The 27,149-nt window shown below is 41.5% G+C and overlaps 2 protein-coding genes across 5 annotated transcripts in view; one reads left to right on the top strand and one right to left on the bottom strand.

Annotated features, from left to right (window-relative positions):
• The window catches only part of taf1c (TATA-box binding protein associated factor, RNA polymerase I subunit C), a 9,245-nt gene extending 8,137 nt beyond the window's left edge, over window positions 1–1,108 (bottom strand). For both annotated transcript variants that reach the window (XM_005725499.1, XM_013908937.1), the window contains exons 1-2: window positions 667–1,108; window positions 129–240 (exon numbers count right to left, since the gene is read on the bottom strand). In XM_005725499.1, coding sequence (XP_005725556.1) covers window positions 129–240; window positions 667–783 — 229 coding nt within the window. In that variant the 5' untranslated portion in view covers window positions 784–1,108. The remainder of the gene's footprint in view (window positions 1–128; window positions 241–666) is intronic.
• An 836-nt stretch (window positions 1,109–1,944) lies between these two features.
• The window catches only part of wdr7 (WD repeat domain 7), a 106,410-nt gene continuing 81,205 nt past the window's right edge, over window positions 1,945–27,149 (top strand). For 2 of the 3 annotated variants that reach the window (XM_005725500.1, XM_005725502.1), the window contains exons 1-15: window positions 1,945–2,119; window positions 4,423–4,594; window positions 4,683–4,789; window positions 6,010–6,088; window positions 6,900–7,074; window positions 7,200–7,276; window positions 7,823–7,942; window positions 9,414–9,559; window positions 9,651–9,753; window positions 14,213–14,360; window positions 14,748–14,863; window positions 15,095–15,227; window positions 15,383–15,603; window positions 16,392–16,587; window positions 19,710–19,924. In XM_005725500.1, the coding sequence (XP_005725557.1) occupies window positions 4,436–4,594; window positions 4,683–4,789; window positions 6,010–6,088; window positions 6,900–7,074; window positions 7,200–7,276; window positions 7,823–7,942; window positions 9,414–9,559; window positions 9,651–9,753; window positions 14,213–14,360; window positions 14,748–14,863; window positions 15,095–15,227; window positions 15,383–15,603; window positions 16,392–16,587; window positions 19,710–19,924 (1,995 nt within the window). In that variant the 5' untranslated portion in view covers window positions 1,945–2,119; window positions 4,423–4,435. The remainder of the gene's footprint in view (window positions 2,120–4,422; window positions 4,595–4,682; window positions 4,790–6,009; window positions 6,089–6,899; window positions 7,075–7,199; window positions 7,277–7,822; window positions 7,943–9,413; window positions 9,560–9,650; window positions 9,754–14,212; window positions 14,361–14,747; window positions 14,864–15,094; window positions 15,228–15,382; window positions 15,604–16,391; window positions 16,588–19,709; window positions 19,925–27,149) is intronic. The other variant, XM_005725501.1, reaches the window with a different exon arrangement.

Below are 27,149 nucleotides of genomic sequence, written 5' to 3' on the forward strand. Positions count from 1 at the left end.
GGCACATTTAAATCTTACAAATATAGTTATTTGGCTTATATCGTGATAGATATCGTTATCGCCTGAAATGAAAAACCATATCGTGTTATGAAAAAATCTTATATCGCCCAGCTCTACTGAGGACTCACCGTGTTTAGGAGCCAGGAGGGGGACCGCCACAGGCTCGACTTGACGCCACAGCTCCCCTCCGACCTGATGCCTGGATGTGAAAGTCCAGGTGGAGAGAGGACCAGAACCAACCTGAAAGTGCAACCACATCCAACACGAATAAAGTTGGAGCCTAACATTTAACACCCCCACAGTTACAGTCAAGCCACCTGCTGGGTTACAAAAAAGAGAAAGAAATATATTTAAAAATCTCTTAAGTTGTAGTTTAAACCAAAAAGGGGCCGTAACAGTTCTGTAACTCGGTAGGTGTAAACCATATGGTTGCCGATAAATAAAAAGATAAATAAAAATAAACAAAGACATTAACAGGATAATTTGTCACACACATTACTATGATAACTTAACCTCAGTTTAAAGACCTTAAACATAAATATTGCTACGATGTAGTATATTTTACCCCTTGAATTATCAATTTATCATATAAGCAAAGTTATAATTATTTTCCCTGCAGGAATGCGGACAGATCTGGAGTCACGGAATTATCCACGTGGGACCCACCTGAGGTTTGACCTGGTCGTAGCTGGCCCAGCCTCCAGCATTGTGTTTCTGCACCAAATTCGGCGGCCCGCAGTTATAAAACGATGGAAAAAGCTCCTGGGGGAACTGGTAATCCATGTTTGTTTGCTGTTAAATCATTCAAACTGCGGTCGGGTTTTCCGTTGTCCACGATGCCTGTCTGTCTCTCTGTCGGTGTTGAAGAACAAGTTTGGGCATGTTCAGCTAACGTTAGCTATCCCGCCGCAGGCAGCGAGCGCATGTTTCTATTTATTTTCGTCTGAACATCGTGACACCCGCTCAGGGGTGCTAAACACGATCACACAAAAACACACGGGAGTCCAAAAGAGACCACGTAGACATCAAAATGACCCCAAATCCTCAGTTAATCCACCAACACGTGTAGACCCCCTACGACAAAACTACCGGAAGTCAAGCTTTACAGCTGGCGCCAACAACAACAACAAATACAATGACTTCCGGTTAGCTTAAAAATACAAAAACAAAAATTCCAAACTTAAATGAAAAATGTCATGAGACTTACACAAACGAACAACGCCCCCTCCACCCCCCCCAAAATAAAACAAACAAACAAACAAACAAACAAAAAAAACAACAACATGAAAAACAGGCGTTTAATTTTGTAGGACTATTTAAAGGAAATCCCAAGTGAGAAAACACCACCAGCAACACTAAAATAAATAAAGTTGATGGTCGTTTTATGGAAAAAAATTACAAAACCCCGAGGATACCGGAAGTGTTCGGTTTCATTTCAAAAGCGAGCAAAATTTCAAAGTAAAGCTTATTTTAACCGATCGCATCAAGGCGATAGACAAGAGTCATACTTTTTTTTAAAAAATCTGCTTTTATTATTTTAGTTTTATTTACGGCGTTGTAGTTAGTTCCAATTAAATTCAAGAGCTATTGTATTGTATTGTATATAATATTTACAAATTAAACTGAGATTGAAACTAAATACATTATTCTCTATAATTTAGTGGTATTTTAATTATTACTATCATTTTTGCTGTGTTGTTGTATTTAAGGCTCCATATCGCTGTCAAACTTTGCATTATTTTAGTTATTTAAAAAAGTGTTTCTTTAAAATTTTGTTTTTAGGTGTGGCAAGATGATATCACATCTAGCCATTTCATTTCATTTTATTTTTGCACCCGGTTATAGTTTTCCGCTGATTTTTGTGGATTTCTGCATTTTAGGAGCCACAACTTATAACGAATTCCCTGCGCATTTTGTTTTATTTTGAAAACCGTTTGCCGGATGCGGCTCCTCGGTCGTCCTATGGTCAGCTGACCGAGCATCTCTGAGCGTCTTTAGGACAAACAGACGAAACGAGTCAAGAAAAGGGTATTCCTGCGTTTTATTTTCCCACAGAGGGAACCGTTTACCACTCAGCCCCACTGTTAGTGGGAAATGTTCCAGTAGGTCGCTGCTTTTGGTGAGTAAAAGACGTTTTAGCGCTGTTTTGGTTCCGTTAGCTGCGTTGCTAACCTGGAAGTCCCGACATTGCAGGTGTAGTTTAGCCTCAGCGTCTCAGACATCATTGCGCAGCTGGTGTGCAGCATCCTTTTAATCACTCATGGGTAGATTTAAGATCAAATGTCCGCTGCTGGTATTTTTCCAGCTGCCAGCTTAATAGCTAGCCTTGGATTAAACATCTTCGTTTTATCCAAACGTGTTAGCTTTAAACCCGAGTGACACCAAGGTTACTGATGATGGCTTAATTACGTTTACGTTGTGTGTGTTATTTGTCTGGCTTTATTGCTCTTTTGTGTGTGGGTGACTGTCTTGAGACTGATGGTGTGTTTGTGTCGGACTGGAGCAGCTGGATTAACCTTTTTGACTCTCAATAGTAGAGGAGCAGAAATATGATGTAAAGTGAGCACGTGGCTGTACTGCCTGTGAAAACGTTTCTGATCGCGTTTCAGGGGCCACTGTTTGAGTTAATGCCAGTTTCACTTCCCACTCGGGAGTTACTCTTAGTAACTCAGTTTTCAAGTCCTGGTTATCAAGATCACTATCGGTATACCCATGGCTGACCTGGTGGAAAGCATCATGAAGAATCTGCACTTGTAGGAGGAGGTCTTCCTGAACATCTCTCGTGTCCTGGGCAACAGCAACTTAATAGTTTCCCATTAAGCATGGTTTTTTTGAGCCATGACTGCAATTTGTATCCTGATATTTGTGCCACAGTTTTATTTATTCCTTTGTACAACCTCATTACTTCAGGTTTTGGGCCACCATTTAATTTGTAGATTGGTTTATGAGTTTCTGGGTTCATGCCTCTGTTTAAAGTACTTACCTCAGGATTTTGGACCACAGATTCATTCGTTCGTTAATTTTTGAGCCACAGCTTTGGTTTGCACCTCAGTTTTTCTTTAGTGGGGATGAGTAAATGATGAGTGGGGATGAATGGTCTTAGTTTTCACTACTCCAGCATGGTTTAACTTTGTGAGTGTGCTGGTCCAAAGTCCTGAACTCTTGAGCTCCCACAGTGAGAATATCAGGAGGCTCTGTTGTTGCTTTTGAGCTAAGGGTCACTGCAATCAATACTAATGCTGATTGGAATGATTGCCTGATTTGCCTCACGTGATTAAACATGTGGTCTCCTCCAGGATGACACTGGCTCTGTTTATGGATCAATAAATGATTTAATGGCGATAAAAAGGATGTAAATAAAATGTCACTTTACAAGGCAGAATCAAACTTCCTGCCCTGTTATTGCTTAACTGAAGTTGTGGTTTTTTTAACAGTCATTCTTGCTGACTTCTTATGTGTTGTTCTGCATGATTGTTGTTATTTTTATCATGATTTTGTTGGGTCTCTGTATTGTGTTTTTTGAGTTGTTGTTTAAAGGAAAACTCTCCAGCGCTCTTTGCATAAGATTTGTTCTTGAGTCACATCACTTGCAGAATATCCGGAGTATGATGATGATCTGCACTGAGGGATGAACTCTTCACCTTCTGCTGTCACATGTTTGAGTTTTGTTGTTTTAATGGAGTGTTGCTCTTACAGACTAATCCAGAAAACTTGAAGCTCACTGCACCACACAGCTTGTTTTGTTGGCAGAGCAAGCATTTTTTAATTATCACTTGATCGTATTCATTTCATTGTGGGAAACCAAAGTTATGATTTCAGATTAAAATTATATTTATTGTGCAGACCTGCTACAGAACAATGCTAAACTGGAAGCTGTCTGTCTGCATACGAACTGTTATCTTTAAATCTAAATTTCATATTTGTTGCAAACCTTTCTTCAGACTGACAGCAGCCATCCTCAGGCTTTCTAGCAGTGATACCTGCAGAGGGAGAGCTGCAGAGATCGCAGGGTGTGCTTGGGTAGATTTATCTCACTGCTTTAGTAACTTATTACAATTTGGACTGTAAATATAAACACACTCAAAGATTTGTTCCTGCAGAACAATTTTTTAAACTTGACAAGTTTAAAAAGGTATTCCCATGTGAAATGGGTCATAAATGATCATTTCAGTAGTATTTTAGCTGTTTGAGATTTAATCCTGGTTCTGATTGTGTCCTTAGATAATCAGCTTTATTTGCTGGAGTAAAATCAAACTTCCTCCTGATTGTTGTGCATGAGCATGAGATCCAAAATGCACCAATCAAAACTGTTCCAGGTTGCTGTTACCCACGAAGTCATTCAAACATGTAAATGTTGCTAAAACCATTAAGCTAAGGCAGACTTCTGCCACACTGAAGCCTCATTGTTTCCTCTGTTTCTAGACACCTCACCATAATGTCGGGGAACAACTTGGTTCTACCCATAGTGCTCTGGGGCCGCACAGCTCCCACACATTGCATCAGCAGCCTGCTGGTGATGGATGACTTTAGCACCATCATCACCGGCTGCCACGATGGACAGATCTGTCTCTGGGACATGACGCCTGAGCTGGAGGTGAGTGTTTGTGCTCCAGCTTTATTCAATCTGCTTCTTCTCCTCCTCTCATCAAACACTCTGCTCCTCTCTTATGTTTCCTGCTCAGATTTGTCCCAGGGCAATGCTGTTTGGTCACACAGCCTCCATCACCTGCCTGTCTAAAGCGAGTGCATGCAGCGACAAACAGTACATCGTCAGTGCATCTGAGAGCGGGTGAGCAATCGTGAAGCGTGCTTCCATGAGACTTCTTTTTGCTAACTTTTATATAACACGTTCATGTGGGTTGTATGTACAGTCGCTGTGTGTACACCTTTCTTTTCTTGTGATTTTTATTTTTTAACTTGTGTCTTAAAGTATTTTCATTTCAGTGCTGAGGCTCAGTTGTGGAAAGATTTGTCAGAATAGTTTTGGGAATAAACTCTGAAGACTGGTATTTAAATTTGAGCCTTTTCATCCTAAATATGTGTCACATCTGCCCTAATTGTTATGCCCGTACAGTGGTTACATGTTACAGACATAAACTGTATAAACGACAGGTTTTGGGACTCTAATGTGGTCCATTTATTTGTCCTATACTGAGACTTTATTACCTTTTGCTTTTTGGTTTATTGGAGCCAGAAGTCCACATATTTGGATGAAAGGGTGGAGTACGAGGCTTTTACAGATGGAACTGGCAGACACATGCATCTGTTAATAGATCAATAACACACTGATCTGTTAATGACCTGTTAACAGATGGGTGTACTGTGATCCCTATAAAAGATAAAGCTCTCCATAGAGGCAGAAACAGTTCTCTGTAACAGTCTGTAAAGTCCTGTAAACTTGGGTCTTTTAACATGGGAGTCTATAAGCGACTGACTCACTTATGGACATAAAAGGAACTGCACTCTTTGGATTTATTTCTCAGTCTCAGAGGTTGCTGCTTGCCTTTTCTGATTAAATAAGCGTTATAGCTGTCCTAAATGAAGTTGCCGTTGTGTTTCTGCTGTGATGATTTGTTGTAGGAGGTTTAGTTTGGACAGGGTGATGCATAAAATTTAAAAACAATGAAATAAGTCATTACAACATATAAATTATTTTTTAAAGCATAGCTTCTAAGCCAGCTCTGAGCCAAATTCCAACAAATGCATAAGTGTGAGAAATGTGAAAAAGTCTGAGAGGAAGGCACTGGTGCAGGACAGCACATCAGTGGTAAATGTGTATTAGACTGCCTGACTTCACGTCCAGTCATTTTCAGAGCTGGATGTTTTTGAGATGAGGCATTGTTGGTGTACGAAAGGGACCATCTCATGTACTGCAACCACTGTGGTTTTCTAAAAGAATGCAGTCCATTTTACTACAACCATAATTAGCTTAAAACAGATTAGGCTTCAGTGAATGAGGAAGCTCTTCAAAGTACATTAATGTGTGACAGCAGCTTTTTGACCTTACAGGGAGATGTGTCTGTGGGACGTGAACGATGGACGCTGTATTGAGTTCACAAAGCTGGCATGCGCTCACATTGGCATACAGGTAACACACACACACACACACACACACACACACACACACACACACACACACACACACACACACACACGTATGCAGTGAATGATCATCAGACATCAAGATGTTAAACAGTACATTTGCATAGCACTGATTCAGCCTCGCCTTATTTATTCAACCCAAATACAGTCTGATTGGTTAATTATGTCAGGTGTTTTCTACTTGGCTTCTTTTTTTATGGTAATAATAATAATAATAATAATAATAATAATAATGGATTGCATTTATATAGCGCTTTTTTTAGGCACCCAAAGCGCTTTTACAATGTCACTATTCATTCACACACTGGTGGAGGCAGCTACAGTTGTAGCTACAGCTGCCCTGGGGCAGACTGACAGAAGCGAGGCTGCCATATCGCGCCATCGGCCCCTCTGGCCAACACCAGCAGGCGGTAGGGTAAAGTGTCTTGCCCAAGGACACAATGACCAGGACAGAGAGAGCTGGGGGATCGAACCGGCAACCTTCCGGTTACAGATGAGCTTCCCAATACTATTGTAAACTAGTGTTTACTGCAGGGTTTTCATAATGAGAGCATACAAAGGGAATGGTTGTGCTCTTTCCCTAAGCTTTAAGGTGTATTTCCCTTTTCCCTGAAAAAAGGGGGGGAAAAGCTCAGGTGGGAAAAAAAAAAAGCTGAAAAGTATTTAACCAGCACACAAAAGCCTAATGTTACCTTCAGGAAAAAGTAGAGACCAAAATTAAACCACAAGGTGATTGAAAAGACCTTTAATCCAGATCATTTCATCTTCACTCCCCTCCTTCTCTGCCTCCTCTTCAGTACTACCAGTTCACCATCGGCACTCAGAGGGAGGGGCGTCTCCTCTGTAATGGCCACTACCCAGAAATCTTGGTGGTGGATGCCACCAGCCTGGAGGTCCTGTACTCGCTAGTGTCTAAAATCTCTCCTGACTGGATTAGCTCTATGAGCATCATCCGATCCCACCGCACACAAGGTGAGAGTTTCCCTCAGGTTCACTGCTTTGAATGTTAGCTTGCAGACTGCCCTGCACAAAACATCATCGCTGTGGACTTCTTCATGTTTGTACTTGTGAATAAGCTATGTTCTGTCTCTGTGCAGAGGACACGGTTGTGGCGGTGTCAGTGACGGGCATCCTGAAGGTCTGGATCATAACACCTGAGGTCAGCAGAATGCAGGTACACCTCCATACAGGTGTTTATTAAACGCGCATCAGGCTTCAGTTACACCATCGTAAATGAAGCTGTAAATAAAGTAGAGCTAAGAAAACACAGACCTCCCCAGTCCTACTTAGATTAGAATATCATAGACTGTATACAAAAGATAGATGTGGCCAGCTTGATGTCACCCATTGGTTTCTGGACAGTTTTAAAAAGGTACCAGCATTTAGTGGAGGTCAGGCCTAACAAGTTTACTAGAGTCTGTTTCAGCATACCTTTCGCACCCCTAATTTTAAAGTATTATAATCTGATGGAGGAGTGTCAATAGTCTAAACATGTTTATTTCTGATATAAAGTTGGACATTTAAACGTGAGAGTCTGTGGAGAGTCGCTCACTTTTGGAGCCAGCCTCAAGTGGACGTTAGAGGAACTATAACTTTTGGCACTTCAGCCCAGGAGGTTGTTTAAAAATCAAGGAAAAAAATACTTCTTTTCTGTGTCTCCAGCATCGATGCATGGCTCTGCTCAGGATCTAACTTGTAATTTCTTTTTCTCTTTTTTCAGGACTTGGACCCTGTGTTTGAAGAGGAGTCCAAACCGATCTACTGTCAGGGCTGCCAGAGCATCTCCTTCTGCACCTTCACTCAGAGCAGCCTGCTGGTCGTGTGCTCCAAATACTGGAGGGTAAGAACCTGCACGAACCACTCGGGGGTTGTTTTTGCTGGCATGATGGTCACAGTGGTGATTGAGCGTGATGAAATGCTCCTGTGTCTGGTTAACTATTTTAAACTGCTCAAAATAGATTGAACAAAGTTGGTAGAGTGAAAGAAAGGTTATCATGTAATACCATTTTAGCCAATCACATGAAGCCTGTACTATGTAGGAGGTAACTCGAGGGTTACCCTTGGGTTTTCTATACTATGAAGATGGTTTACTACTTACTGGGTAAATCATTATGGTATGCTCCACCTGCTGTTGGAGCAGTGCAGTGTACCTGTTGTACAGAGAAATGAGTTTTATATGTGCAGCTTTTTAAGTCATACCCTACTAAAGCCAATGATTTAACCCAAACTTTGTGTCAACTGTGCATGTATTAAGGTGGTGATTTAGGAAATGTATAAAATGTTGTCATACTTGATTATAATCTGCTGGTAAACCTCTTTTATTCTGCTGGAAGTGCATCCAAAAGAAACCAGGAAAAACTCTGTACTGTGGTCCCTCATTTATCTCAGGTGTTACATTCTAAAAGTAACCCGCGATAGGTGAAATCCGAGAAGTATCCAGCTTTATTACAATTATTATAGACGTTTTAAGGCTGTAGAACCCCTCACTACACACTTTATACACTTTTCTCAGACAGACATGAACATTTTCACACTTTTCTCTCCTGTTTAAACACTCTCAAAGTTCAAACCTTTGTAGAAAAATAAGTCATGTATTATAGAGGAAACAAGAAGAATGAGTTGATTAAAGCTTGACTCACTTTGCTGTTTTGTTTCGCTTAATGCGCCTTATAATCCAAAAAACACGGTAACCTCTACCTTCCTTTAGCATGTCCAGAATTCCAACTTTTTGTGCGATGGTTAGCAACATTTTGTCGACATTGTTGTGTTTGTTGGGGAGAAAACATGCATACAACATACAAACATGCAGTACAGCACTTCACTCACACTGCTAGCGATCGCAGATTTATGTAAATTTGACAAGCTGAACACATTCTGCACTGGACAGGAGACACGGCATGGAGGAGATTGACTATGGTCTACAGCCGATCCGGACGCAGCACACAATGCGCTGTTACGAAGAAAAAAAAGGCATGCAATATTTGCACACAAAAAATCCGCGAAACAGCGAGGCCGCGAAAGGTGAACCGTGTTATAGCGAGGGACCACTGTATTTGAGTCACACGTTACACTTATGAGACTTTGACTGGTGTTTCTCTGTTTGAAATGTGTGAAATTAACACCCTGATTAAGGCTTGTGTGTTCAGAGTATTAAAAACTGCTCATCCACTGAGCTAAACATACACTGAGGCTGATTTTCCAGCCCTGCTACCACAGAGGAGTGCTGATGGTTCTCTACAATATCATCACACAGCAGTCTGAAGTCTTGGCCTGGACAGATGGTTATGTTAATGAATTTTTGTCTGTTTCAGGTGTTTGATGCGGGCGATTACTCCCTGCTCTGCTCGGTGTCCAACGACAACGACCAGTCCTGGACGGGAGGTGAGTTCATCGCCGCGGACAAAGTCATCATCTGGACCGAGGATGGTTGCAGCTACATCTACAAGCTGCCAGCCAGGTAAGCCTGCCGCTCATCTGTCATCACTGCAGGAAAAAGACAGGTTCATCGTCATGACAATTTAACCTAAACATGTCTTTGTGTTTCTTAGCTGCCTGCCTGCTAGTGAGCATTTCCGCAGTGATGTTGGGAAAACCAAAGAAGGTTCGATCCCTCCGCTGGTGTACAGCATCGCTGACCGCTCAGACAAACAGGTGAGTCCTCCATCCGCCTCAGATTGCATGCGCAGGGAGGAAGACGGGAGATTCAATGATTTGATACCAAGTAAATACAGGGCTAGTGTTGCAGATATAGCTACTGATACCGATGCTTTGAACTTATAAGGCAGCCTCTGTTCTTTAAATGGTTTATAGGCTATAAATAGAATAGACTTGACGGGGGCGTCATTTGATTAGTTTAAAAAACTTTGAGAAGTGAGTGAATGAGATCCTAAACACAGTTTGAGAATAACACAGGTAAAACAACATTATTATTATTATTATTATTATTATTATTAAGACATGTTTAAGCTAAAAACTTTATACTGCATTTCAGCATTGAGCCTCCATCAGGAAATGTATTTTCACAACTAAAAGTTATGAACTCCAGTTATTCACATTGACTTTCAGTAGTCGGTAAGTCAGCAAACCTGTAACCTTATTGTGCAGCAAACCAGCAGGCCTGTCCTGCTTTTAGCTATGTAAAGCCAACCTAACGTGGTACTAGCTGTCTACTCTGCAATAATATTGATAAATGTGGTTCTTGAAGTCTTCAGGCTGCTTTGTCTTGTCTATATGATTTATTCTATGTGAGGTTCACTTCATGCACCTGGATTAGTACACCTGGTCGTGTATTCAAGATTACAAAAAAGCCAGCAGAGATCAGGTCCAACAACAGTTGCAGACATGACCTGTTGTTCCAGGCGGTAGCTCATCCCTGTTTCCCCTTTATTCCTTTAAAGCTTTTAATTTGAAACCGCTGCGGGAAATGTAAATGAAAGATCTTGATCCGTGTGCATGAACCTGACTCTGTGTTCTGTTCCTTTCTGGTTTAATTTCCTCAGTTTTTTTTCATGTGTGTATTTATAATTTGTCGTCTTGTTGGTATTAATGTGTTGTCTGTGCCTTTTTTGTTACTTTTGCTGTTTCTACCTTATGCTCCCTCCCTCGCTCCTCTCAGAGGGAAGGAGAGGGAGGTGAGGAGGAAGAGATGGTTTTGGAGGTGAAGTGCTTCCCTCCCAGCGGGTACGACTTGGAGCTCTACATCCCAGAGCCGTTATTCCACCACCGGCCTCTAGAGGCACCTGTAAGCCCAAGAAAAATACACGGTGAAAGCGAAGGCAGGAAGAAGAAGGTTTCACTGTCATGGCTAAGCTGCAAAAGCTACAAGAGGCAGAATAAGAGTTTTTAGAATTGTATTCCTTACTTTGGAGAAGCCAGAGCTGAAAAATGCTCGATTAATCTTTCTTTCGAGCTAATTTGTGATATAAATTATTCTTAGGGTCCAGGTGGGGTCAAAAAGATATTATTTTGAAATGCTTGGAGCATTTACAAACTGACTTTGGGACTTTGCAGCTCATCCAGAAAGTGACAACCAGGTGAGAAGAGCGAACTGTGAGAACAGCAGTGAAAGTGTTGATGTCAGCTCAGTGGCTCACATTCTTCAGCTCACACTTTTCAGCCGTAAAAACACACCATCCCATGTCATCAGGGGGTGCAAAAGTCCTTTAAACACTAGGTAAAGACCCAACACTATTAGAGGGAAAACCTTAACAATCAGAACATCTGCTATGACCAAACACTTGGCAACAGTGGAGAGGAAGAACTGCTTTTTCTTCCAGGATCATGGAGGTGCAGGTCTCCGATTGCTGTAGCCATTTCTGGGTTCAAATGTGCCTTCAGTTCTTAAAAGAAAGCAAACACTTAGGCACCACTAAGACAAATGCTTTTGATTGGTTAGTGAAGTTTGGCTTGTTGACATAGTGATGTTTCCCAAAAAAAACCAGATGATCCTGATGTGCCATTTTACTTGGGGAAAATCTAGGAAACACTTTTAAATCTGCAGTCTGAGAGTGACTGAGAGTGTTGGGATACTGTGGGTCTATACGAGGCCTGTAAGATGTAATGGGACCTGATCATTCAGGACTTTGTTTATCAGAAGAATATACTGAATTTTATATATTTGAAAGCGTAGACCAATTCCTGATGTCAGTGAAGCTGTGGCTTAGGTTGTACATAAAATGGCAGTGGTCCAAGAATGAGTCCTTGAGGAACGCCATCATAATAGAAAATGCTAGAAATCTGGTAATATCTGTAAGTTTGCTAGGAAAACAAACCACTGACGGCTGCTGTTTTGCTTGTAAGAGGTAATTAGTTGTTTTGAGAGTGAGCTGCTGAGTTGATGACTATTTGAGTGAACTGCCTGTTTTTGTTTGCTCCGCTCTTTGTTTTCCTTCCTGCCTAACCAACTGATGGACTGAACTCACTCTGGTTCACCTGGTTTCACGCTCTCCTCCCACTAAAGCAAAACTTGTCCTCCAAAAGCACCATCACCCTCCTCATCTGTCTTCATGCTGATGAAGATGCATGCAAAGTCCCCCAAGCTGCTTTCTAAGCAAATAATGACCCGCTGAGTCCCGGAGGTCATAACAAACCAAAGGCGCACAATGGGTCAGCCACAGTCAAATAGCCAAAAACTCTACGTTATTTGTGAGGTGTTGATAAATAATAAAAAAAGATATTTAGCTTTGATAGGAACAGCTTTTTTCCCCTGTTAGGGAAGCTACAGAGTGGTTGCTATAATTACCAATGTCCTTTATTTGACAAATGTCTTTGTTTTCTTTCATATGTCTACATTTTCGATAACACAGCAAAAAGGTGGTTATTATCTTGGCATAATGGAAAAGATGGCCATGGTCCACATCAAATGCGAAACATTTCATTGAAGTGAATACCAATTTTTGGTACTTTTACAATAATGCTTTTTAAAAAATGTGACACATAATTGTAATATGGTGCACAGAACTCGCAAACATAACCAAAGCCAGCGTGAGCTCCAGCGCTAGGGCCGACTTCCTATGATCACCACCAGCTAAATAAATAATCCAAATATAAAATGTAATTTTATATTCATCTGGTGTGATATAATATTTAATGTGATGTAATAATAAGTTATTTACTGTAAATAATATTGTGTTGCTCAGGTGACATTTGTCAGGTCAGCCACAATGAAAAGTGTCATTCTGAAAGAATGAAGTTGATCTAGAACGAGAGATTTTCTAAACTAAAATCAGATTTTTGATTTTCATGGCCAAATTTCCAAAGCTTTTTTTTTTCCATCGTCCTTGGTCTAAAATTCTCTTTCCTGGTTGGCCTTTAATTTGAAATGTGTACAGGAAGTGTTCAGTTTTACTAACTAAGAAAAGAGTAACTCATAACTTTAGAATTTACAAATTAATTTTTTTAGTAGTGGCATTAATTCTGTACAGTTTTGCTCACTTTTTCTTTTTGCATTAAATATTAAAATAGGTTAAAAGAAATTCAGGTTACACGTCACAGAACTCTGAATATTGTGTTTCTAGTTATCCAGATGAATGAGGGGCGGTGGGTGGGTGTCCCATCTCTGTTTTTCTTGCTTCCTCTCTGGTGGTTTTTGCTGAAAACTTAAACTCTCCTTGCTGTTTAATTGTTTGCATCTTTAGTGAAAGATGTGGTTTGGTTTGTGTGTGTTTGTGTGATATTTGGTGGCACTTTGCATACCCTCACTGCTCGTCCACAGCGCTCAGATGAGCTGAACTAACCGATCGTTCTTCACCCCCTCAGCCATTACGCAGTGACGCTACGCCCGCAGGTTCACCGGCTTTCATCATCGCAACCCCCCCCACACGCCTGCCAGCACCCCAAACTGCACTCTGAGAATTGTTCTCGCACTGCTCGTCACATTAATTAGTTTTCACTCTTTATTACTTCATGTATTGATAATAGATGTAAGTCAGCCCAGTTTTGGTTAGCGGTGGATTGCTTGTGTTTTTTAGGCAGTAAAAGCTCTGCTGCCCTCCTCCCATCTCCACCATTTTCAGTAACCTTTGGATTTTTTTTTTTTTTTAATAGTATGAAATGCTAAAGTGTGATTCTAGTTGCGTTTATTCTCTCCCGGAGAGGTCAGTTTTATCCTGATGTCCAGAATTATTGAGCCAAGGAACAGAATCTGCTCAGATTTTTGGTGATGCTCAACCAAACTGATGTCATCTTTTACTCTGCTCTACAAATTTTTACTTCAGAGCCTTGTATCAGGCTCTCATATAACCAAGAGATGGCGCTGAGACAGCCATCCATGAGTTCGGCTTATTTCATCCCAGAGTTAGAAAATAAAAAACAAAACAAAAAAACAGTGGTTGGAGCGCTTGTAGATCAGAGATGTGTGGTTCTGCTTTTCTGCAGTTTGCTGTGTGTTGTTGTTGTTGTTTGAAGACAACCTGAGAGCAAAACCAACCATTTCAGCTTCACTTGGCTCTTAAATTTAAGCTCAGCTTACAAATTCAGCATATTCCAGTATTGGTGGAAGTGTTCTGGCCAATTGGAGAGCCTTTAAAGATGTTTTCCAGCTGTCACCGGGGAGCTTTGAGGCATCACATCTTGTTGGTGTTGACATGTATTTTTTCCTGCCTTCCTCCAGCTCCTCATCTGCCCTCCTGTGACCCGCTTCTTCTTCAGCCGGAGGGAGCCCTTCCATAAGCTGCTGATCCAGGGTGACTCGGCGGGCAGAATGACCCTGTGGAGCATCCCGGACACCTCGCCTCTGCAGCCACAGTCCACCTCCACAGGTAAGGAAGGGGGGAAGATGGTGAGGTTTCTCTGGTAAAAGTCTTTTCATAAAACTTTGCTGTTTTTCTTGAACTTCAAACCTCAGCATGACGTTACGATGATCTCTCTTTTTTTTAGCTTTAAAGCAGCCCATTGTTAACGAGTTGGTACTAACGGAGGTTGTTTTTAGTCTGTTGGTCCAAAAATACAAACAAACAGAAAAACTTGATTCATAGAGTTTCTTTTCTTAAGAAAAATGTGGAAGAGAAAAAAGAAAAGCAGCATAGGTCCCCTTTACAAGATGCCTGATTGCATTGTTCAACTTTCTGGAGAGCTTATTCTTCATCCTCAAGTCCTTCAGAAGGCTGATCTCTAAACGAGTCCTTTGTCTGTTTGTATCACTGCAGAGCTGCAGGTGTCATTCACCATCAGCCTGCAGGAGGCATTTGATAAGCTGACCCCAGTGTCCTCGGGGATCATTGACCAGCTCAGCGTCCTGCCAGGCAAAGACGAACCCATTAAGGTCTGAACACAGAAAAGTTCTCATTCAATTATAAAAGAAGTTGTTTTAAAGATTGAAAATATTCTCACAGAGTTGAAAACTTTCAAAAATGAAAACAAACGTGGGTGTGTGGGGAACGTCCTTTTATTGTGTCCATCAACACGACCCCAAAATAACCTCTTTTGTGAGCACGTGTGCGATAGGGTTTACACAGTGGGGAAACTCTAAGAGAGTGTGTGTGCTTCACCTCAGGTGACGGCCAGCGTCTACATCCCCTCTCAGGGGCGCCTGGTGTGCGGGAGAGAAGACGGCAGCATCATCCTCGTTCCCGCCACTCAGACGGCCATCGTCCAGCTGCTGCAGGGCGAGCACATGCTCAGGAGAGGTGAGACAAACAAACTATACAGACACACTAAGAAATCCAGGGAAGTTTTGTTTCAATTTGACTCCTTTTACATCAGTTAAGATTCATTTTCATGCCTATTTCTAGTTTTAGTTGACTTTAAAAACCTTTGACCTTTGTGTTGGTCTGTTCTGCAGGCTGGCCGCCTCACCGCACCCTACGAGGCCACCGCAACAAGGTGACCTGCGTCCTGTACCCATACCAGGTCTCGCCACGCTACGACCAGCGCTCGCTGGTGTCTGGGGGAGTGGACTTCTCCGTCATTGTCTGGGACATTTTCACCGGGGAGATGAAGCACATCTTCTGTGTCCACGGAGGGGAGATCACGCAGCTCATCGTTCCGCCAGAGAACTGCAGCGTAAGACCGCCACCGCACGGGTCTATGTCTGCTTTCAGGCTTTGTTCTGCCGTCTCTGCAACACTGTTTGACATTAGATTTAAATGTTACAAGGTTACAGTCGTCATCGTTACTGTGGAAATAAGTTGAGACCTTTGTGCTGTTGTGGTTTCAGAAGCCCACCTGAAACTACACAGAGAGGACTTCGTATTGTTTACATGACATTAAAATAAATGGTTAGAGATGTTTTGCTGCCATGGAAATCACAGTAATGCTGTTGAATACAATGGCTGAGCTGTTACACACACAAGCTTTAATGAAGACATCAGATGGGCTTCTTCTCATTCTTTTAATAGTAAAGGGTACCTATTGTAACTGTTGCTCATTTCTTGTCACATATGTCCTGTTCCAATTTGGTTCTTCATATTAAAGTAAACTGTGAGGCGGACGCTCAGGCTTCAGGATGCTCTAATCAGTTTTACATAGTTTGTTTCTACTCTTGGCTCTACTTGATGTCATAGAGAGCAGATATCTTTTTTTAACCAGTGATATCTGACTCCAGAGATCAGAAGACCTTTGCAGCAGTGCAGTCACTAATGACTAAAAAGGGTCATTCCATTTAAATTGAATCAAATCTGACATCTTGAGTGGTTTTAAATGCTTCGAAATCCTTGAAAATAAAATAATGTTAAACGATTCAGAGGCCGTATTGAGTTTCTACTCTGACTTATTGTCTGCTAACCTCTCGGTGACCTGCAAGCACTTCTTCAGATTCTATGCCTCACCTTGCTGCTGTGTTTCCTCTGCAGACTCGGGTGCAGCACTGCGTCTGCTCGGTGGCCAGCGACCACTCTGTCGGCCTGCTCAGTCTCCGGGAGAGGAAGTGCATCATGCTCGCGTCGCGGCACCTTTTCCCCATCCAAGTCATCAAGTGGCGCCCGGCAGACGACTACCTGGTGGTGGGCTGCTCTGACGGCTCTGTGTACGTCTGGCAGATGGACACAGGTAAGAACCAGAGGACCAGGAAGGAGGTGTTTTCACTGTACTAGAACATGGAAACCTTATGACTGTTAAGATACCGATCATAATATTCTATATTAGCCTGTTTGTTAGCTCAAAGGAAAACCTTTGCGAGCTGCTACCAAGGCTGAAAGGTTCAGGCTTGCAGTTTCCTCCTACTTCTAATCTTAATGCTAAGCATGCATTAAGGGGGGTGGGGGTGGGCGTGCTCTCTGCAGTTCCCCCAATGACCACTAGACACTGGCTTCAAAAGAGTTAGTCCTCATACACTGATCAAATAATTAATACAAGCACTTTTCCTAAGATTCACATCCATATTCCAATAAACATGTCAGATAGCAGCTTGGAGCTCAGTATATTGGATAGGGATACTTTACCATGCAGACTAAAGAGTCAAACACAACCAACATTATAATAATAATGAATTGCATTTATATAGCGCTTTACAATTCCACTATTCATTCATTCACTCACTGGTGGAGGCAGCTACAGTTGTAGCCACAGCTGCCCTGGGGCAGACTGACAGAAGCGAGGCTGCCATATCGCGCCATCGGCCCCTCTGGCCAACACCAGTAGGCGGTAGGTGAAGCGTCTTGCCCAAGGACACAACAACTGAGACTGTCCGAGCCGGGGCTCGAACCGGCAACCTTCCAGTTACAAGACGAACTGCCAACTCTTTGAGCCACGATCGCCCCTAACCTTCTGATTAGTAGATAGCTGGTCAGCCTCCTGAACTACAGCCACCTAATAATCCCCCAAACCTCGTATTTGTGCCTGATGAACAGGTTTGCTTGTGTTGGCTGAACAATAACTTGGCTCTCGTCCAACAATAGCTCCAAAAAGTCAACATGGCAGCTACATCCTTTGTTTTTTTGTTTTCCCAGTTAACCTAATTTGAGCTCTGTGCTTAACAATATCCATCTTATCATCCTGACATGAAGAAACGAAGTGAACATCTTCCTCTGTACCTGCTAGCTCCTGTGCAGTCTGCACCATGTGGCACAGCATAGAGGTAGCATTAACTTGAATGGTGTGTGTGTGTGTGTGTGTGTGTGTGTGTGTGTGTGTGACCTGAATGAGCTGTAGTGCTGGGAAATTGCAGGGTATCTAAGTGTGAAATTAAGGAAGGTGTGTGTGTACTCAGGCGTTAGACATGTAATGGGGCCATGGCTCATGGGCCTTCATCACTCACACACCTATACACACTCAGGTATAATGGTGCCACTTCTCCTCTCACTCAATACCAGAGCCAATACTGATGTCAGCTCTGTCTGCAGCTAATGATGTCTCTCTAAAGCCCGTCTCTTTCTGTAAAGGTGGAGAATTGTTACACTGGAGAAGATCGTCTGTGACCTGAATCATATTCAAGAGACTATAGATAATGATTGTGAGTCTGAGATGGTGTGAGAGAGATTGGAAGATTGATATAAATAAAAGGAGAGTGCAAGGGCAAGAGGAGGGAGACTGATGGAAACAGAAGGCGAGTCTGTGTGATGAGAATGAAGAGAGAGAGTGAGCGAGAGAGAGGCTGAGATAAAACCATCGATGTGTCAGTTCATCCTGACGATGTCGTACAGGGTCGAGGTCAGAGCTCAGTGCAGTTCTGAGGCCCTGAGAACACAACGCACAACCCCACCTACTGTTCTGTCAAAGTTGAATCACAACCATTGAGCTTCCCACAAACAAAGTGTGTTGGAAACCCTTAAAGTTTAGGGTTGAGTTGAAGATTTCAGAGATCACTATTGGAGCTCTTCATGGTCAAATTTCTACTTGGTATTAATGAACTGCTTCATCCATCATATGTAGCTCCTGGGTCTCTGAGCTCAGGGAAATGTTGGTTGTAGCTGGGTCCAATTTGCAGAAGTCTCTTTTTAAAAAGAAGCTTAAGACCCACCTGTGCAGGATTGCTTTAGTTTTATCCAGTGTGAAGCGTATTTTCTGTTTATTCAGATGAAATCACCTTTTAGAGTGCAAGTGGTTCAATTAATTGATTGGGTGGTCAACAGATGACAGGCTTTTTTTTTTTTAAACATACTTTTAATACAATCTTGTAGTGAAGGAAATTACACTGGACATTTTTCACTGTTTCCAATTTACTGATAAAAAGATCAGTGCAGGATGAAAATTGTTTTACAAACCTCTGGCTCTTTCTATTGAATGTTTTTCTCTTGAAATGTCTCTTGAGATATTTTAGGTTTACTTACTGTTTTACATGTAAAAGTTTTATTTTATTTCTGTCTGCTTAAAACACAACTCCTTTGTTTACTATGACTGTTTGTCATTTTAAAATTCGAAATTTAGTTAAAGGGCTTGTAATACACTGCAAGAATTCTTTTTCAAACTGCATACGATTGCAGTGTTTGATTTTTATTGCTTTGTATTATCCTTGTGTTGTTTAAACTGAGTGTTACTACCAAATTAACCTAATAACCTTTGAGGACTGTACTGCAATTGAGAGCTTGAGGTATAGAGCTATCTATATCTACCCTATGGATTTAATAGAGGGGCAGCACGGTGGTTAGCACTGTTGCTTCACAGCAAGAAGGTCCACTGTCAGGTCGGGGTCCTTCTGTGTGGAGTTTGCATGTTCTCCTCGTGTTTGTGTGGGTTCTCTCCAGGTACTCCAGCTTCCTCCCACAGTTCAAAGACATGCAGTTAGTGGGGATAGGTTAATTGGTAACTCCAAATTGCCCATAGGCGTACCCTGCCTCTCGCCCTAGACAGCTGGGATGGGTTCCAGCCCCCCTGTGACCCTGACAAGGATAAGCGGCAGAGAATGGATGGATGGATTTAATAGAGTACCATCAGTCAACTAAAACAGTGAGTGCTAAACACCTGCAGCTACAAGGAATTTAAACCATCCAATTAGCAGTTTCTTTCCATGCAAAATCTTTAGCTGGTCTAATTGAGAAATGAATGGGCACAATGAGAAAAAACAAGGCACTTATGTATTAGAAGTTAGCAGTGAATCTATATATTTCAGGTTTACTGTGCACAGGTGTACACCTGCAGGTGGACCAGAGGGTGAAAAAATATCAGACTGTTGGTTTGTGTGTAGCTTGTGTCTTCTGAGGCTGAGGCAGATTTGTTTACTGGTTTGGTTCCAGGAGCGTTGGACCGCTGTGTGATGGGAATAACTGCAGTAGAGATCCTGAATGCCTGTGATGAGCTGGCTCCAGCTACTGTGGATGCTCTGAGCCACTCGGCGGTGAACCTGAAACAGGCGATGACCCGCCGCAGCCTGGCCGCACTGAAGAACATGGCTCAACACAAACTGCAGACGCTTGCCACCAACCTGCTGGCTGCAGACAACGCTGACAAGGTGAGGACGACCACTAAAAGTCACAAACACACTGGAAGAAATAAGTTAAACAGAAAAAGGCACAAAACAAAGAAATGTGCATATAACGGTTGACCTGTAGCGTGTATACAGGAATATTTGTTTACCATCAGATCCTGAGCAATCCAAATGCAGGCAACGCTTGTTTTTTCTGCACACTGTGAGGCTGTTGGTATTTATTAAATTCAAAGGGTCAGGTACACGTCTTTGGTCCTCATTATAGTTTTCGTTATACATTTATTGTTAAATCTGTTTACTTTAAGTCATTGAGATTAGCATCTCTTTTTAAAGAGAGTCCTCAAAAACCCATATACAACAGTATAAAGAGTAGTGAGTATATTTTGAAAGCACCTGCAAGTACAACTGCAGATATAAATATAAACTGTTGCAGCGCCTTAGAAACAGGGGACAGCAGACAAGCCTGAGATCCACCAAAATGACTTGATGTTCTGTTTATGACCTGAAACTACTGACTGAGCCCATTAAGTTCATAGAGGTCACAGAAGACCATAGAAGTCGAAGGAGTCGCCCCCTGGTGGTCATTAAAATAATAGAGGTTCCGCATTGACGTCACTTTCAGCAATCTGATTCAGATTGGGAATCTTTTCAACACTTTGTGGTAAATCCTGATTCTACTTTTATTTATTTATTTAGTTTTTGCTCAAAACAACGATTTGTTTTCTAAACCTTCTTAGACTGAAGCTGAGGTTTGTCAAATGTTAATTTTTCTCATTTCTACGAAGTTCAGATGTCTCTTTATGTTCCTCATATAATGATTTTCTCTTTGCATCATTCACCCCACACACACACACACACACACACACACACACACACACACACACACACACACACACACACACACACACGTCATCTCAGTCACAAAGCTGCTGGCTCAAGTCAGACCAATTAAAACTCTGCTGGAGACGACCCACAGGTCAACCAGGGAACGATGGTATTAAATGTCATAATGGTGAAAAAGAGTGAGTCCAGCGTTTCTTTGAGACTTTCTGGAGACTAGCTTTTCAATATTTAAACCTGTACCAGCACAAGTCAAACTACTTGAGTAGCCCTTTTTTTTTTTTTTTTTTTTTTTCTCTCTCAAGTCTTAAACTGGGTCCTAATTATTTATTTTTCTACTTTAAAATTACCTTCCAGAGCTTGTTTTTACATTTTTACCTCCTGTAGTGCCTTTGTGCTTTTTTCCCAACTTCCTGTGCATCAATACATCCTTTATATCCCCAGTTTTGAAAATGCGTGTGTAGTAAGTTTATAGTAACTAAATAAAAACATAAAAAAAATGCAATAAACTACCCAGAACATAGATACAAAAATTATAAAAGGAAAAAAGTTGCATAAAATCCTTTCAAATCACAAAACATTATTTTGAGTGTGCACATAACTTTGTTTTTGAGATACACCCATTTTTATAAATTATAATAAAAATGAAAATAAAATGCACACTGTGCACAATTTGCAAAAAGACAGTATGTACATCAAAATTCCATTTCCAAAAGTGCATAGTTCTCGGTGTCTGAGGAATTGAATTGAAATGAATATCTTTATTGTCATTAAAAGTGTAAAGTGTGCATGTTAGTCCCCATAGGGAAATAGTTCCTCTGCATTTAACCCATTCACCCAGTGAAGCAGTGGGCAGCCGCCAGTGCAGCGCCCGGGGAGCAGTGTGTAGGGACGGTACCTTGCTCAGGGGTACCTCAGGGTAGCCGTTCAGTGGAGTCGAACCCCCGACCTTCCGATCATGGGGCCACCACTCTACCTACTGAGCTATCCCTGCCCATTGGTGCTTGAACAACAAAATTAACAAGTTGTCTTTGATCAGTGCTAAAAACCTTAAAATACCAATAAAACAACAGAACTTTACATTCATGACGTAGAAATGACGTATAGAAAGTCACAAATTCCTGCCTTTCCTGGGAAAACCAGTTTTTACAGTTAGTGCTGTGCATGAAACCATGTAATGGCTCATGCTGATTACATGATGATGTATGGGAGCAGAGGCGTGCTTGTTGGCTCAAGTACCAAAAACCGTAGTTTCTCTAATATCCACTAGAGGCTCACTCCAAAAGTGAGTCAGTCCCACAGTCAGGACTAAAAGAGAACCTGGGACTGTTGTGGAGATGAAACTAACATAGAGGAAAACTGAGTTAAATGTTTTATTGTGTCACTCTACCATAAAATGTCTTAAATTTTGTGTTTAAGGTAATTTAATTATGAATATCTACCTTTTCAATATGACTGGAAATAATGAAACGAAGCTTTAACCCTTTAGAGCCGATCGGAACGGGAACGCTCTGTTATGCGTAACTATTTTTAAATCCCGGTAGCTCTGCAACCAGGTAAGCTAGCGCAAAAATTTTTTTTGCATATGAAACCGGAGGAGTTGTACTTACATATTGTGCCATCAGCTTGTCCTAGGTCACGGTTTCCTTCCACATAAAGCTTTGCAAAAACTGCATAAAAAGCACTTGCAGGAACAAAAACATAATATTCTAGAAACACGCTTTGCCGGTCCGATCAGCTGTTCAAAACACTTCCTACGTTGGAATAGACGTCAGCGCGAACTTTTGCATTTCCGCCATTACCTGGCCGAAACCGGAAGTGACGTCATTTTCGCGAAAAGGAAGCCTTGTTGCGATCAGGGCCTCAGGGCCTATACTGCTCTTTTTAAAAGTTATCTTTGACTTTATGACTTTCTGTGTCGTTTCTGGGATGCTTAGGACTCATATTGCACTGCTGGAAATAGTTTATTTTGATGCATATGCTGCTTTTTTGCAAATTTGCAGTATAATATTTATTTTCGTTTTTCCTGCAGTATATAAAAATTGGTGTATTTCAAAAATTAAACTATGAAGACACTCAAAATAAATTTCCTGTGGTGGGAAACTACTTTGTGCAACTTTTTTGTATTTACAGTTTTGAGGGATAAGCCTCTTAAATTTCTCTAACTACAAATATATGTTAAAAAATCAAAAACGATTTTCAATTTTTTTTGTAGTTTATTGCACTTTTTTGCAATTTATGTAATTACTATGCACTTAATGAATACATATTATTAAAATCTGGGCTATAATGGTTGTATTGATGTATAGCAACTTGAAATGCTCCCAAAAATGGCTCCACAGCATGTAAAAATATAATATAAGCTCTGGCGGACTTGGTTCTATGGTAGGTCTTAAAGGGTTAAACACCGATCATACGTAATGAAGAATTATATTTTAGCTCACGGCACACCTGAGTTACCCTTTCTCTGCTGTATTCGGTAGCTTTCATCTTCTTTGAGCTTCACCTGTGAGGGGACCACTTGTCAGACGTGATGATCTGATCTGTCCCGACAGCGGTAACCCCTCCCAAATGTGCAGCCCGGCACCGAAAACAAGCGCTGTGAATTATTTAGTGCTTGAACAGCGTTTAGTTTAGTTGCCGGTGCAGTTTGACTTCTCAGGTTCACCTGGAACTCATTTACCTCAGGTCTCCTCTGCTCTAAGGGGTCGTTCTTTCTTTCTAATTTTCCTCCCTCCCTCCTGTTTCCTTCCACATGATAACCTTTGTGTTGTTTTCTCTCTCCTCTGGGTCGTCTGTGGAGAAACCCCCCCTCCCCTCCGGTCATAACTGCCCATAATCACAGCTCTTCTGTGAAAAGGCCAACAAACAACAGCTGTAATCTTTCTTCTCCTTTTATGTTAGAAATGCATCACTGTGCTTCACTTTCCTGCCTCCCACCCCCGCCGTCATTTCCCCCTCATGCCTGCTGAAATTATGGCTCAACACCACCGACTCCCCCCACCGTGTGTGTGTCCTCCCCTGCTGGGTGTAATGGTGGATAATGACCATGAAATGTCAGACTATCAACCCAAACATTTCACCCAGCTGACGTGTGTGTGTGTGTGTGTGTGTGTGTGTGTGTGTGTGTGTGTGTGTGTGTGTACAGTTGATGTTGGTTTGTTCAGGAGCTATTCCGCTGAATGTGCTGATCTGTGAATGTTTGTGTTCATGAGGAAAAACGACTGTATCCAGACTTTGGAGCTTGCAAGAATGATGTTTTAGGTCTTCAAACCTGAGGCTGAAGCTTTGCCAGGATCCAGGAAGTCAGTTTACTGGAACTCTGAGTTTGTTAATCCTGAGCTCAGGGAAACCGGAACTCTGAGTCAGGTGCCTCAGATCCTCTGTGACTCCTCCCCCTCCTGCTGCACCTGAATTTAATGACAGCGTTGATCTGCTCCTCTTCTCCCCCATCTAATCTTCTTCTTCTTCTTCTCTCCCACCTTTTTCTGCACCTCATTCATTGCCTCGTCTTCCTCCTTCCTCTTCTTTTCCTTCTCAACTTTCTTCCCTCTGCGTGTCTCCCTTGACCACCCTCTTCTTATTCACGTCCTCCTCCTTTTTCCTTCCTCTCCTCTGCTGCCTTCATATCCTCCTCCTTCCATTTTCTTCCACTTTCTACTTCTCTGCCTCTGCCCTCTACTGTCCTGTTCTCCTTTTCCTCCTCAACTTCTTGTCCTTTTCCACCTGATTCTCTGCCACCTTCCCCTCCTCTACCAACTTCTTCTCCACCTTATTCTTCACCTCTTCTTCATCCTCGTTTTCTTCTCTGTCCTTGTGCTTCCCACGCATTATCCTCCTGCCCATTCTTCTGTCTCCTCTTTTAGTTTTCTGCACAAATTCAAGCTAACTGTATCTCTCCTCATTTACTTAAATGATCTCATGCCTGATTCGCCTTTCTCTCTCGCTCCTGTCACTGTGTCTTTAACTCCATGTCCTCCTGCTGGATCTGTTTTGTAGTAGAGTCGTGTTTGACTCTAAGAAAGCTGCTCTTTGATCAGGAGAACAATTTCAATTCTGACTCTCTCACCTAGTTCTGAAGCCACGTTTCCTCACATCACACTGGCCTGCTTCATGTCTGAATTTTTATGTGTTCATAAATGTTTCTTCATTCTCAAACTTAAATATTACAGACCGCACTCCACTGTAGAGATAAATAGTGCTGCAGACTGCCTTTAGATGGCAGTGTTACTCCACCAAAATGGAGCCTCCCTCACACAGACACAGGGATGAGGCTCCAGTATCAGGAAAAATCAAAGGCATCCATGAAAATAAGAACTAACTTCTTAGTCTGAAGCCAGAAACCAGAATTAAAATGATCCGAGCAGGAGTCTAGCCATTCTTTGAATAAAATACTTCATAAACATCCTCAAATGTATGTTTTTCTGTGCATGCACCAGCGTACCAGGAAACTGTCTAATAGACCGATAATAGTGCCGAGATTTATCTTCTTCACATCTTTTTTTCTTTCTTTTTTTTTTTTTTTTCATGTAAATGATAAGAAAAAAAATAAACGGACAAGTAAAAAGATCAAAATGAGCCCAGATTTGATCAGTTATACATGTTTGAAGAATACACTGAATTTATGAGCACATCACTGTTGTCAGCACCACTTTTCAAACGCACACAAAGACATACAACACGTCAGCCCTCAGGGAGGACCAGCCTGTCAAAGCTGTGATGTCGGGGTGTGTGTGTGTGTGTGTGTGTGTGTGTGTGTGTGTGTGTGTGTGTCCCAGCTGCAGGTGTATTGTGTCTCTCGGTCAGTCAGGACGTGTCTTTACCGCTAATTATTGTTCTCGCCCACACAGTCACATCCAGCTCGATACAAAGAGCTTCAGGCAAAAAAAAAAAAAAGTACTTAAGTGCAACAAAATGACCAGTGATCAGTGAAGGTACAAATATGAAAATAATACCAGAATTTCACTCAAAGTCAATCAGTATTCAGTGATCCAGATACAAAACAAGTTATCACATAAAAGAATCAGTTCATCGTCACTTCTGTGCGCTGATTCATAGCTTGTGCTACGAAATGTTAAACTTGGTAAGCTCACAGAGATTTAACTGTTTAGAAGAAATGAGTCTGTAAATATGTTTATATTGAAGATTTTTAACATAATTTTAAAAATATTGGCCCCTGCAGCACCAAATGCTTAACTTCATGCTCAACTTCAACTTCAATGTATTTAAATTTCACATTTTTAAGTAAAAACTCATAATTTTCAATAGTTAAGTTTTAAATTCACAAAGGAAAAAAACGACAACTGATAAGTTTTTACGGAAAAAGAAGGCAAAGAATATCAGACCCCTTGGGGAACAAATGTCAAATTGACAAAACCAAGGCAAATTTTTGTAAAACACATGAGCAAATTTACACGATAGTGGTACATTGTCGAGGGGAAAGGGAAAACAGAGACAAAATTGGCAAATTATGAAAGAAATAAGTGCCATACTTACGAAAGTGACACTGCCAAATTTCTATGGAAAAATTTCATATTCACAAGAAAAATGGCAAATCTCGAAAGAAAAACGAGGCTTATTGCCGAGAGGAAAAAGCAAAGTTTGAAGTCTGTGTCTGCTTAAAGTCACTTTCCTGTAGTTTATTTTAAAATGTGGAGAGAAAATTAAACACGACATGATTATAACAGTGTGTTAACTCTAAATGCAAGTAAACAGGAGGAAGATTCGGTGAGGAATCAGATGTTTTCTCTTTCTTTATGTATCTTTAAAGAAAGATTTGATGCAATGCTATGGTTACAAAGGTAAATGATGTGACGTGAGCTTAGACGTGAAAAGAAATGGGCTTAACTCTGGGTCTGAAAAGTTAAGTCGGTGCTTTCGTCCCTGAAACCTGCAGCCTGGGGAATGAGAACCGGGTTGCTTCACTTGATCTATGGGAAAATGAGCCTTCTGTGAGTTTCCTGAGAAGTTTATGGAGTCTATTGTTTGTCTTATTTAATGAAAAATCTTTGTTTTTGTAGATTTTGGCCCCTTTAGAGTCAAACAGAATGATAGGGCAGGATGTGATGACCTGTCATGTTTCTTTTTCAAACACCATTGTGGTGATGGCGAAAAAGCTCTGTGATCTTAAGGCAAAAGGTTAAAAAAAAACCCCCAAAAACATGCAGATAAAAATCCAGCTTTGGCCTTTTCTTTCCTCTTTCTTTCCTCTCTTCATTCCCGTCTTAATCACCACCTCCTCCCTCACTTTCTCCTCCTCCTGTCTCCTCCTCTCTAACAGGATCAGTTTAATTGCAGTCATCAGCTCATTAACATGGAAACGAGACGCAAACAGCTCCATGCACATGCTGTCTCTTCTAATACAATTAAAATTGAGCCGAGTGTTAATATTAGTGGCAATTGTGTGTGT

This window comes from Pundamilia nyererei, unplaced genomic scaffold (genome assembly GCF_000239375.1).
Source record: "Pundamilia nyererei isolate P.nyererei 1_Seehausen unplaced genomic scaffold, PunNye1.0 scaffold00016, whole genome shotgun sequence".
NCBI classification, from domain to species: Eukaryota; Metazoa; Chordata; class Actinopteri; order Cichliformes; family Cichlidae; genus Pundamilia; species Pundamilia nyererei.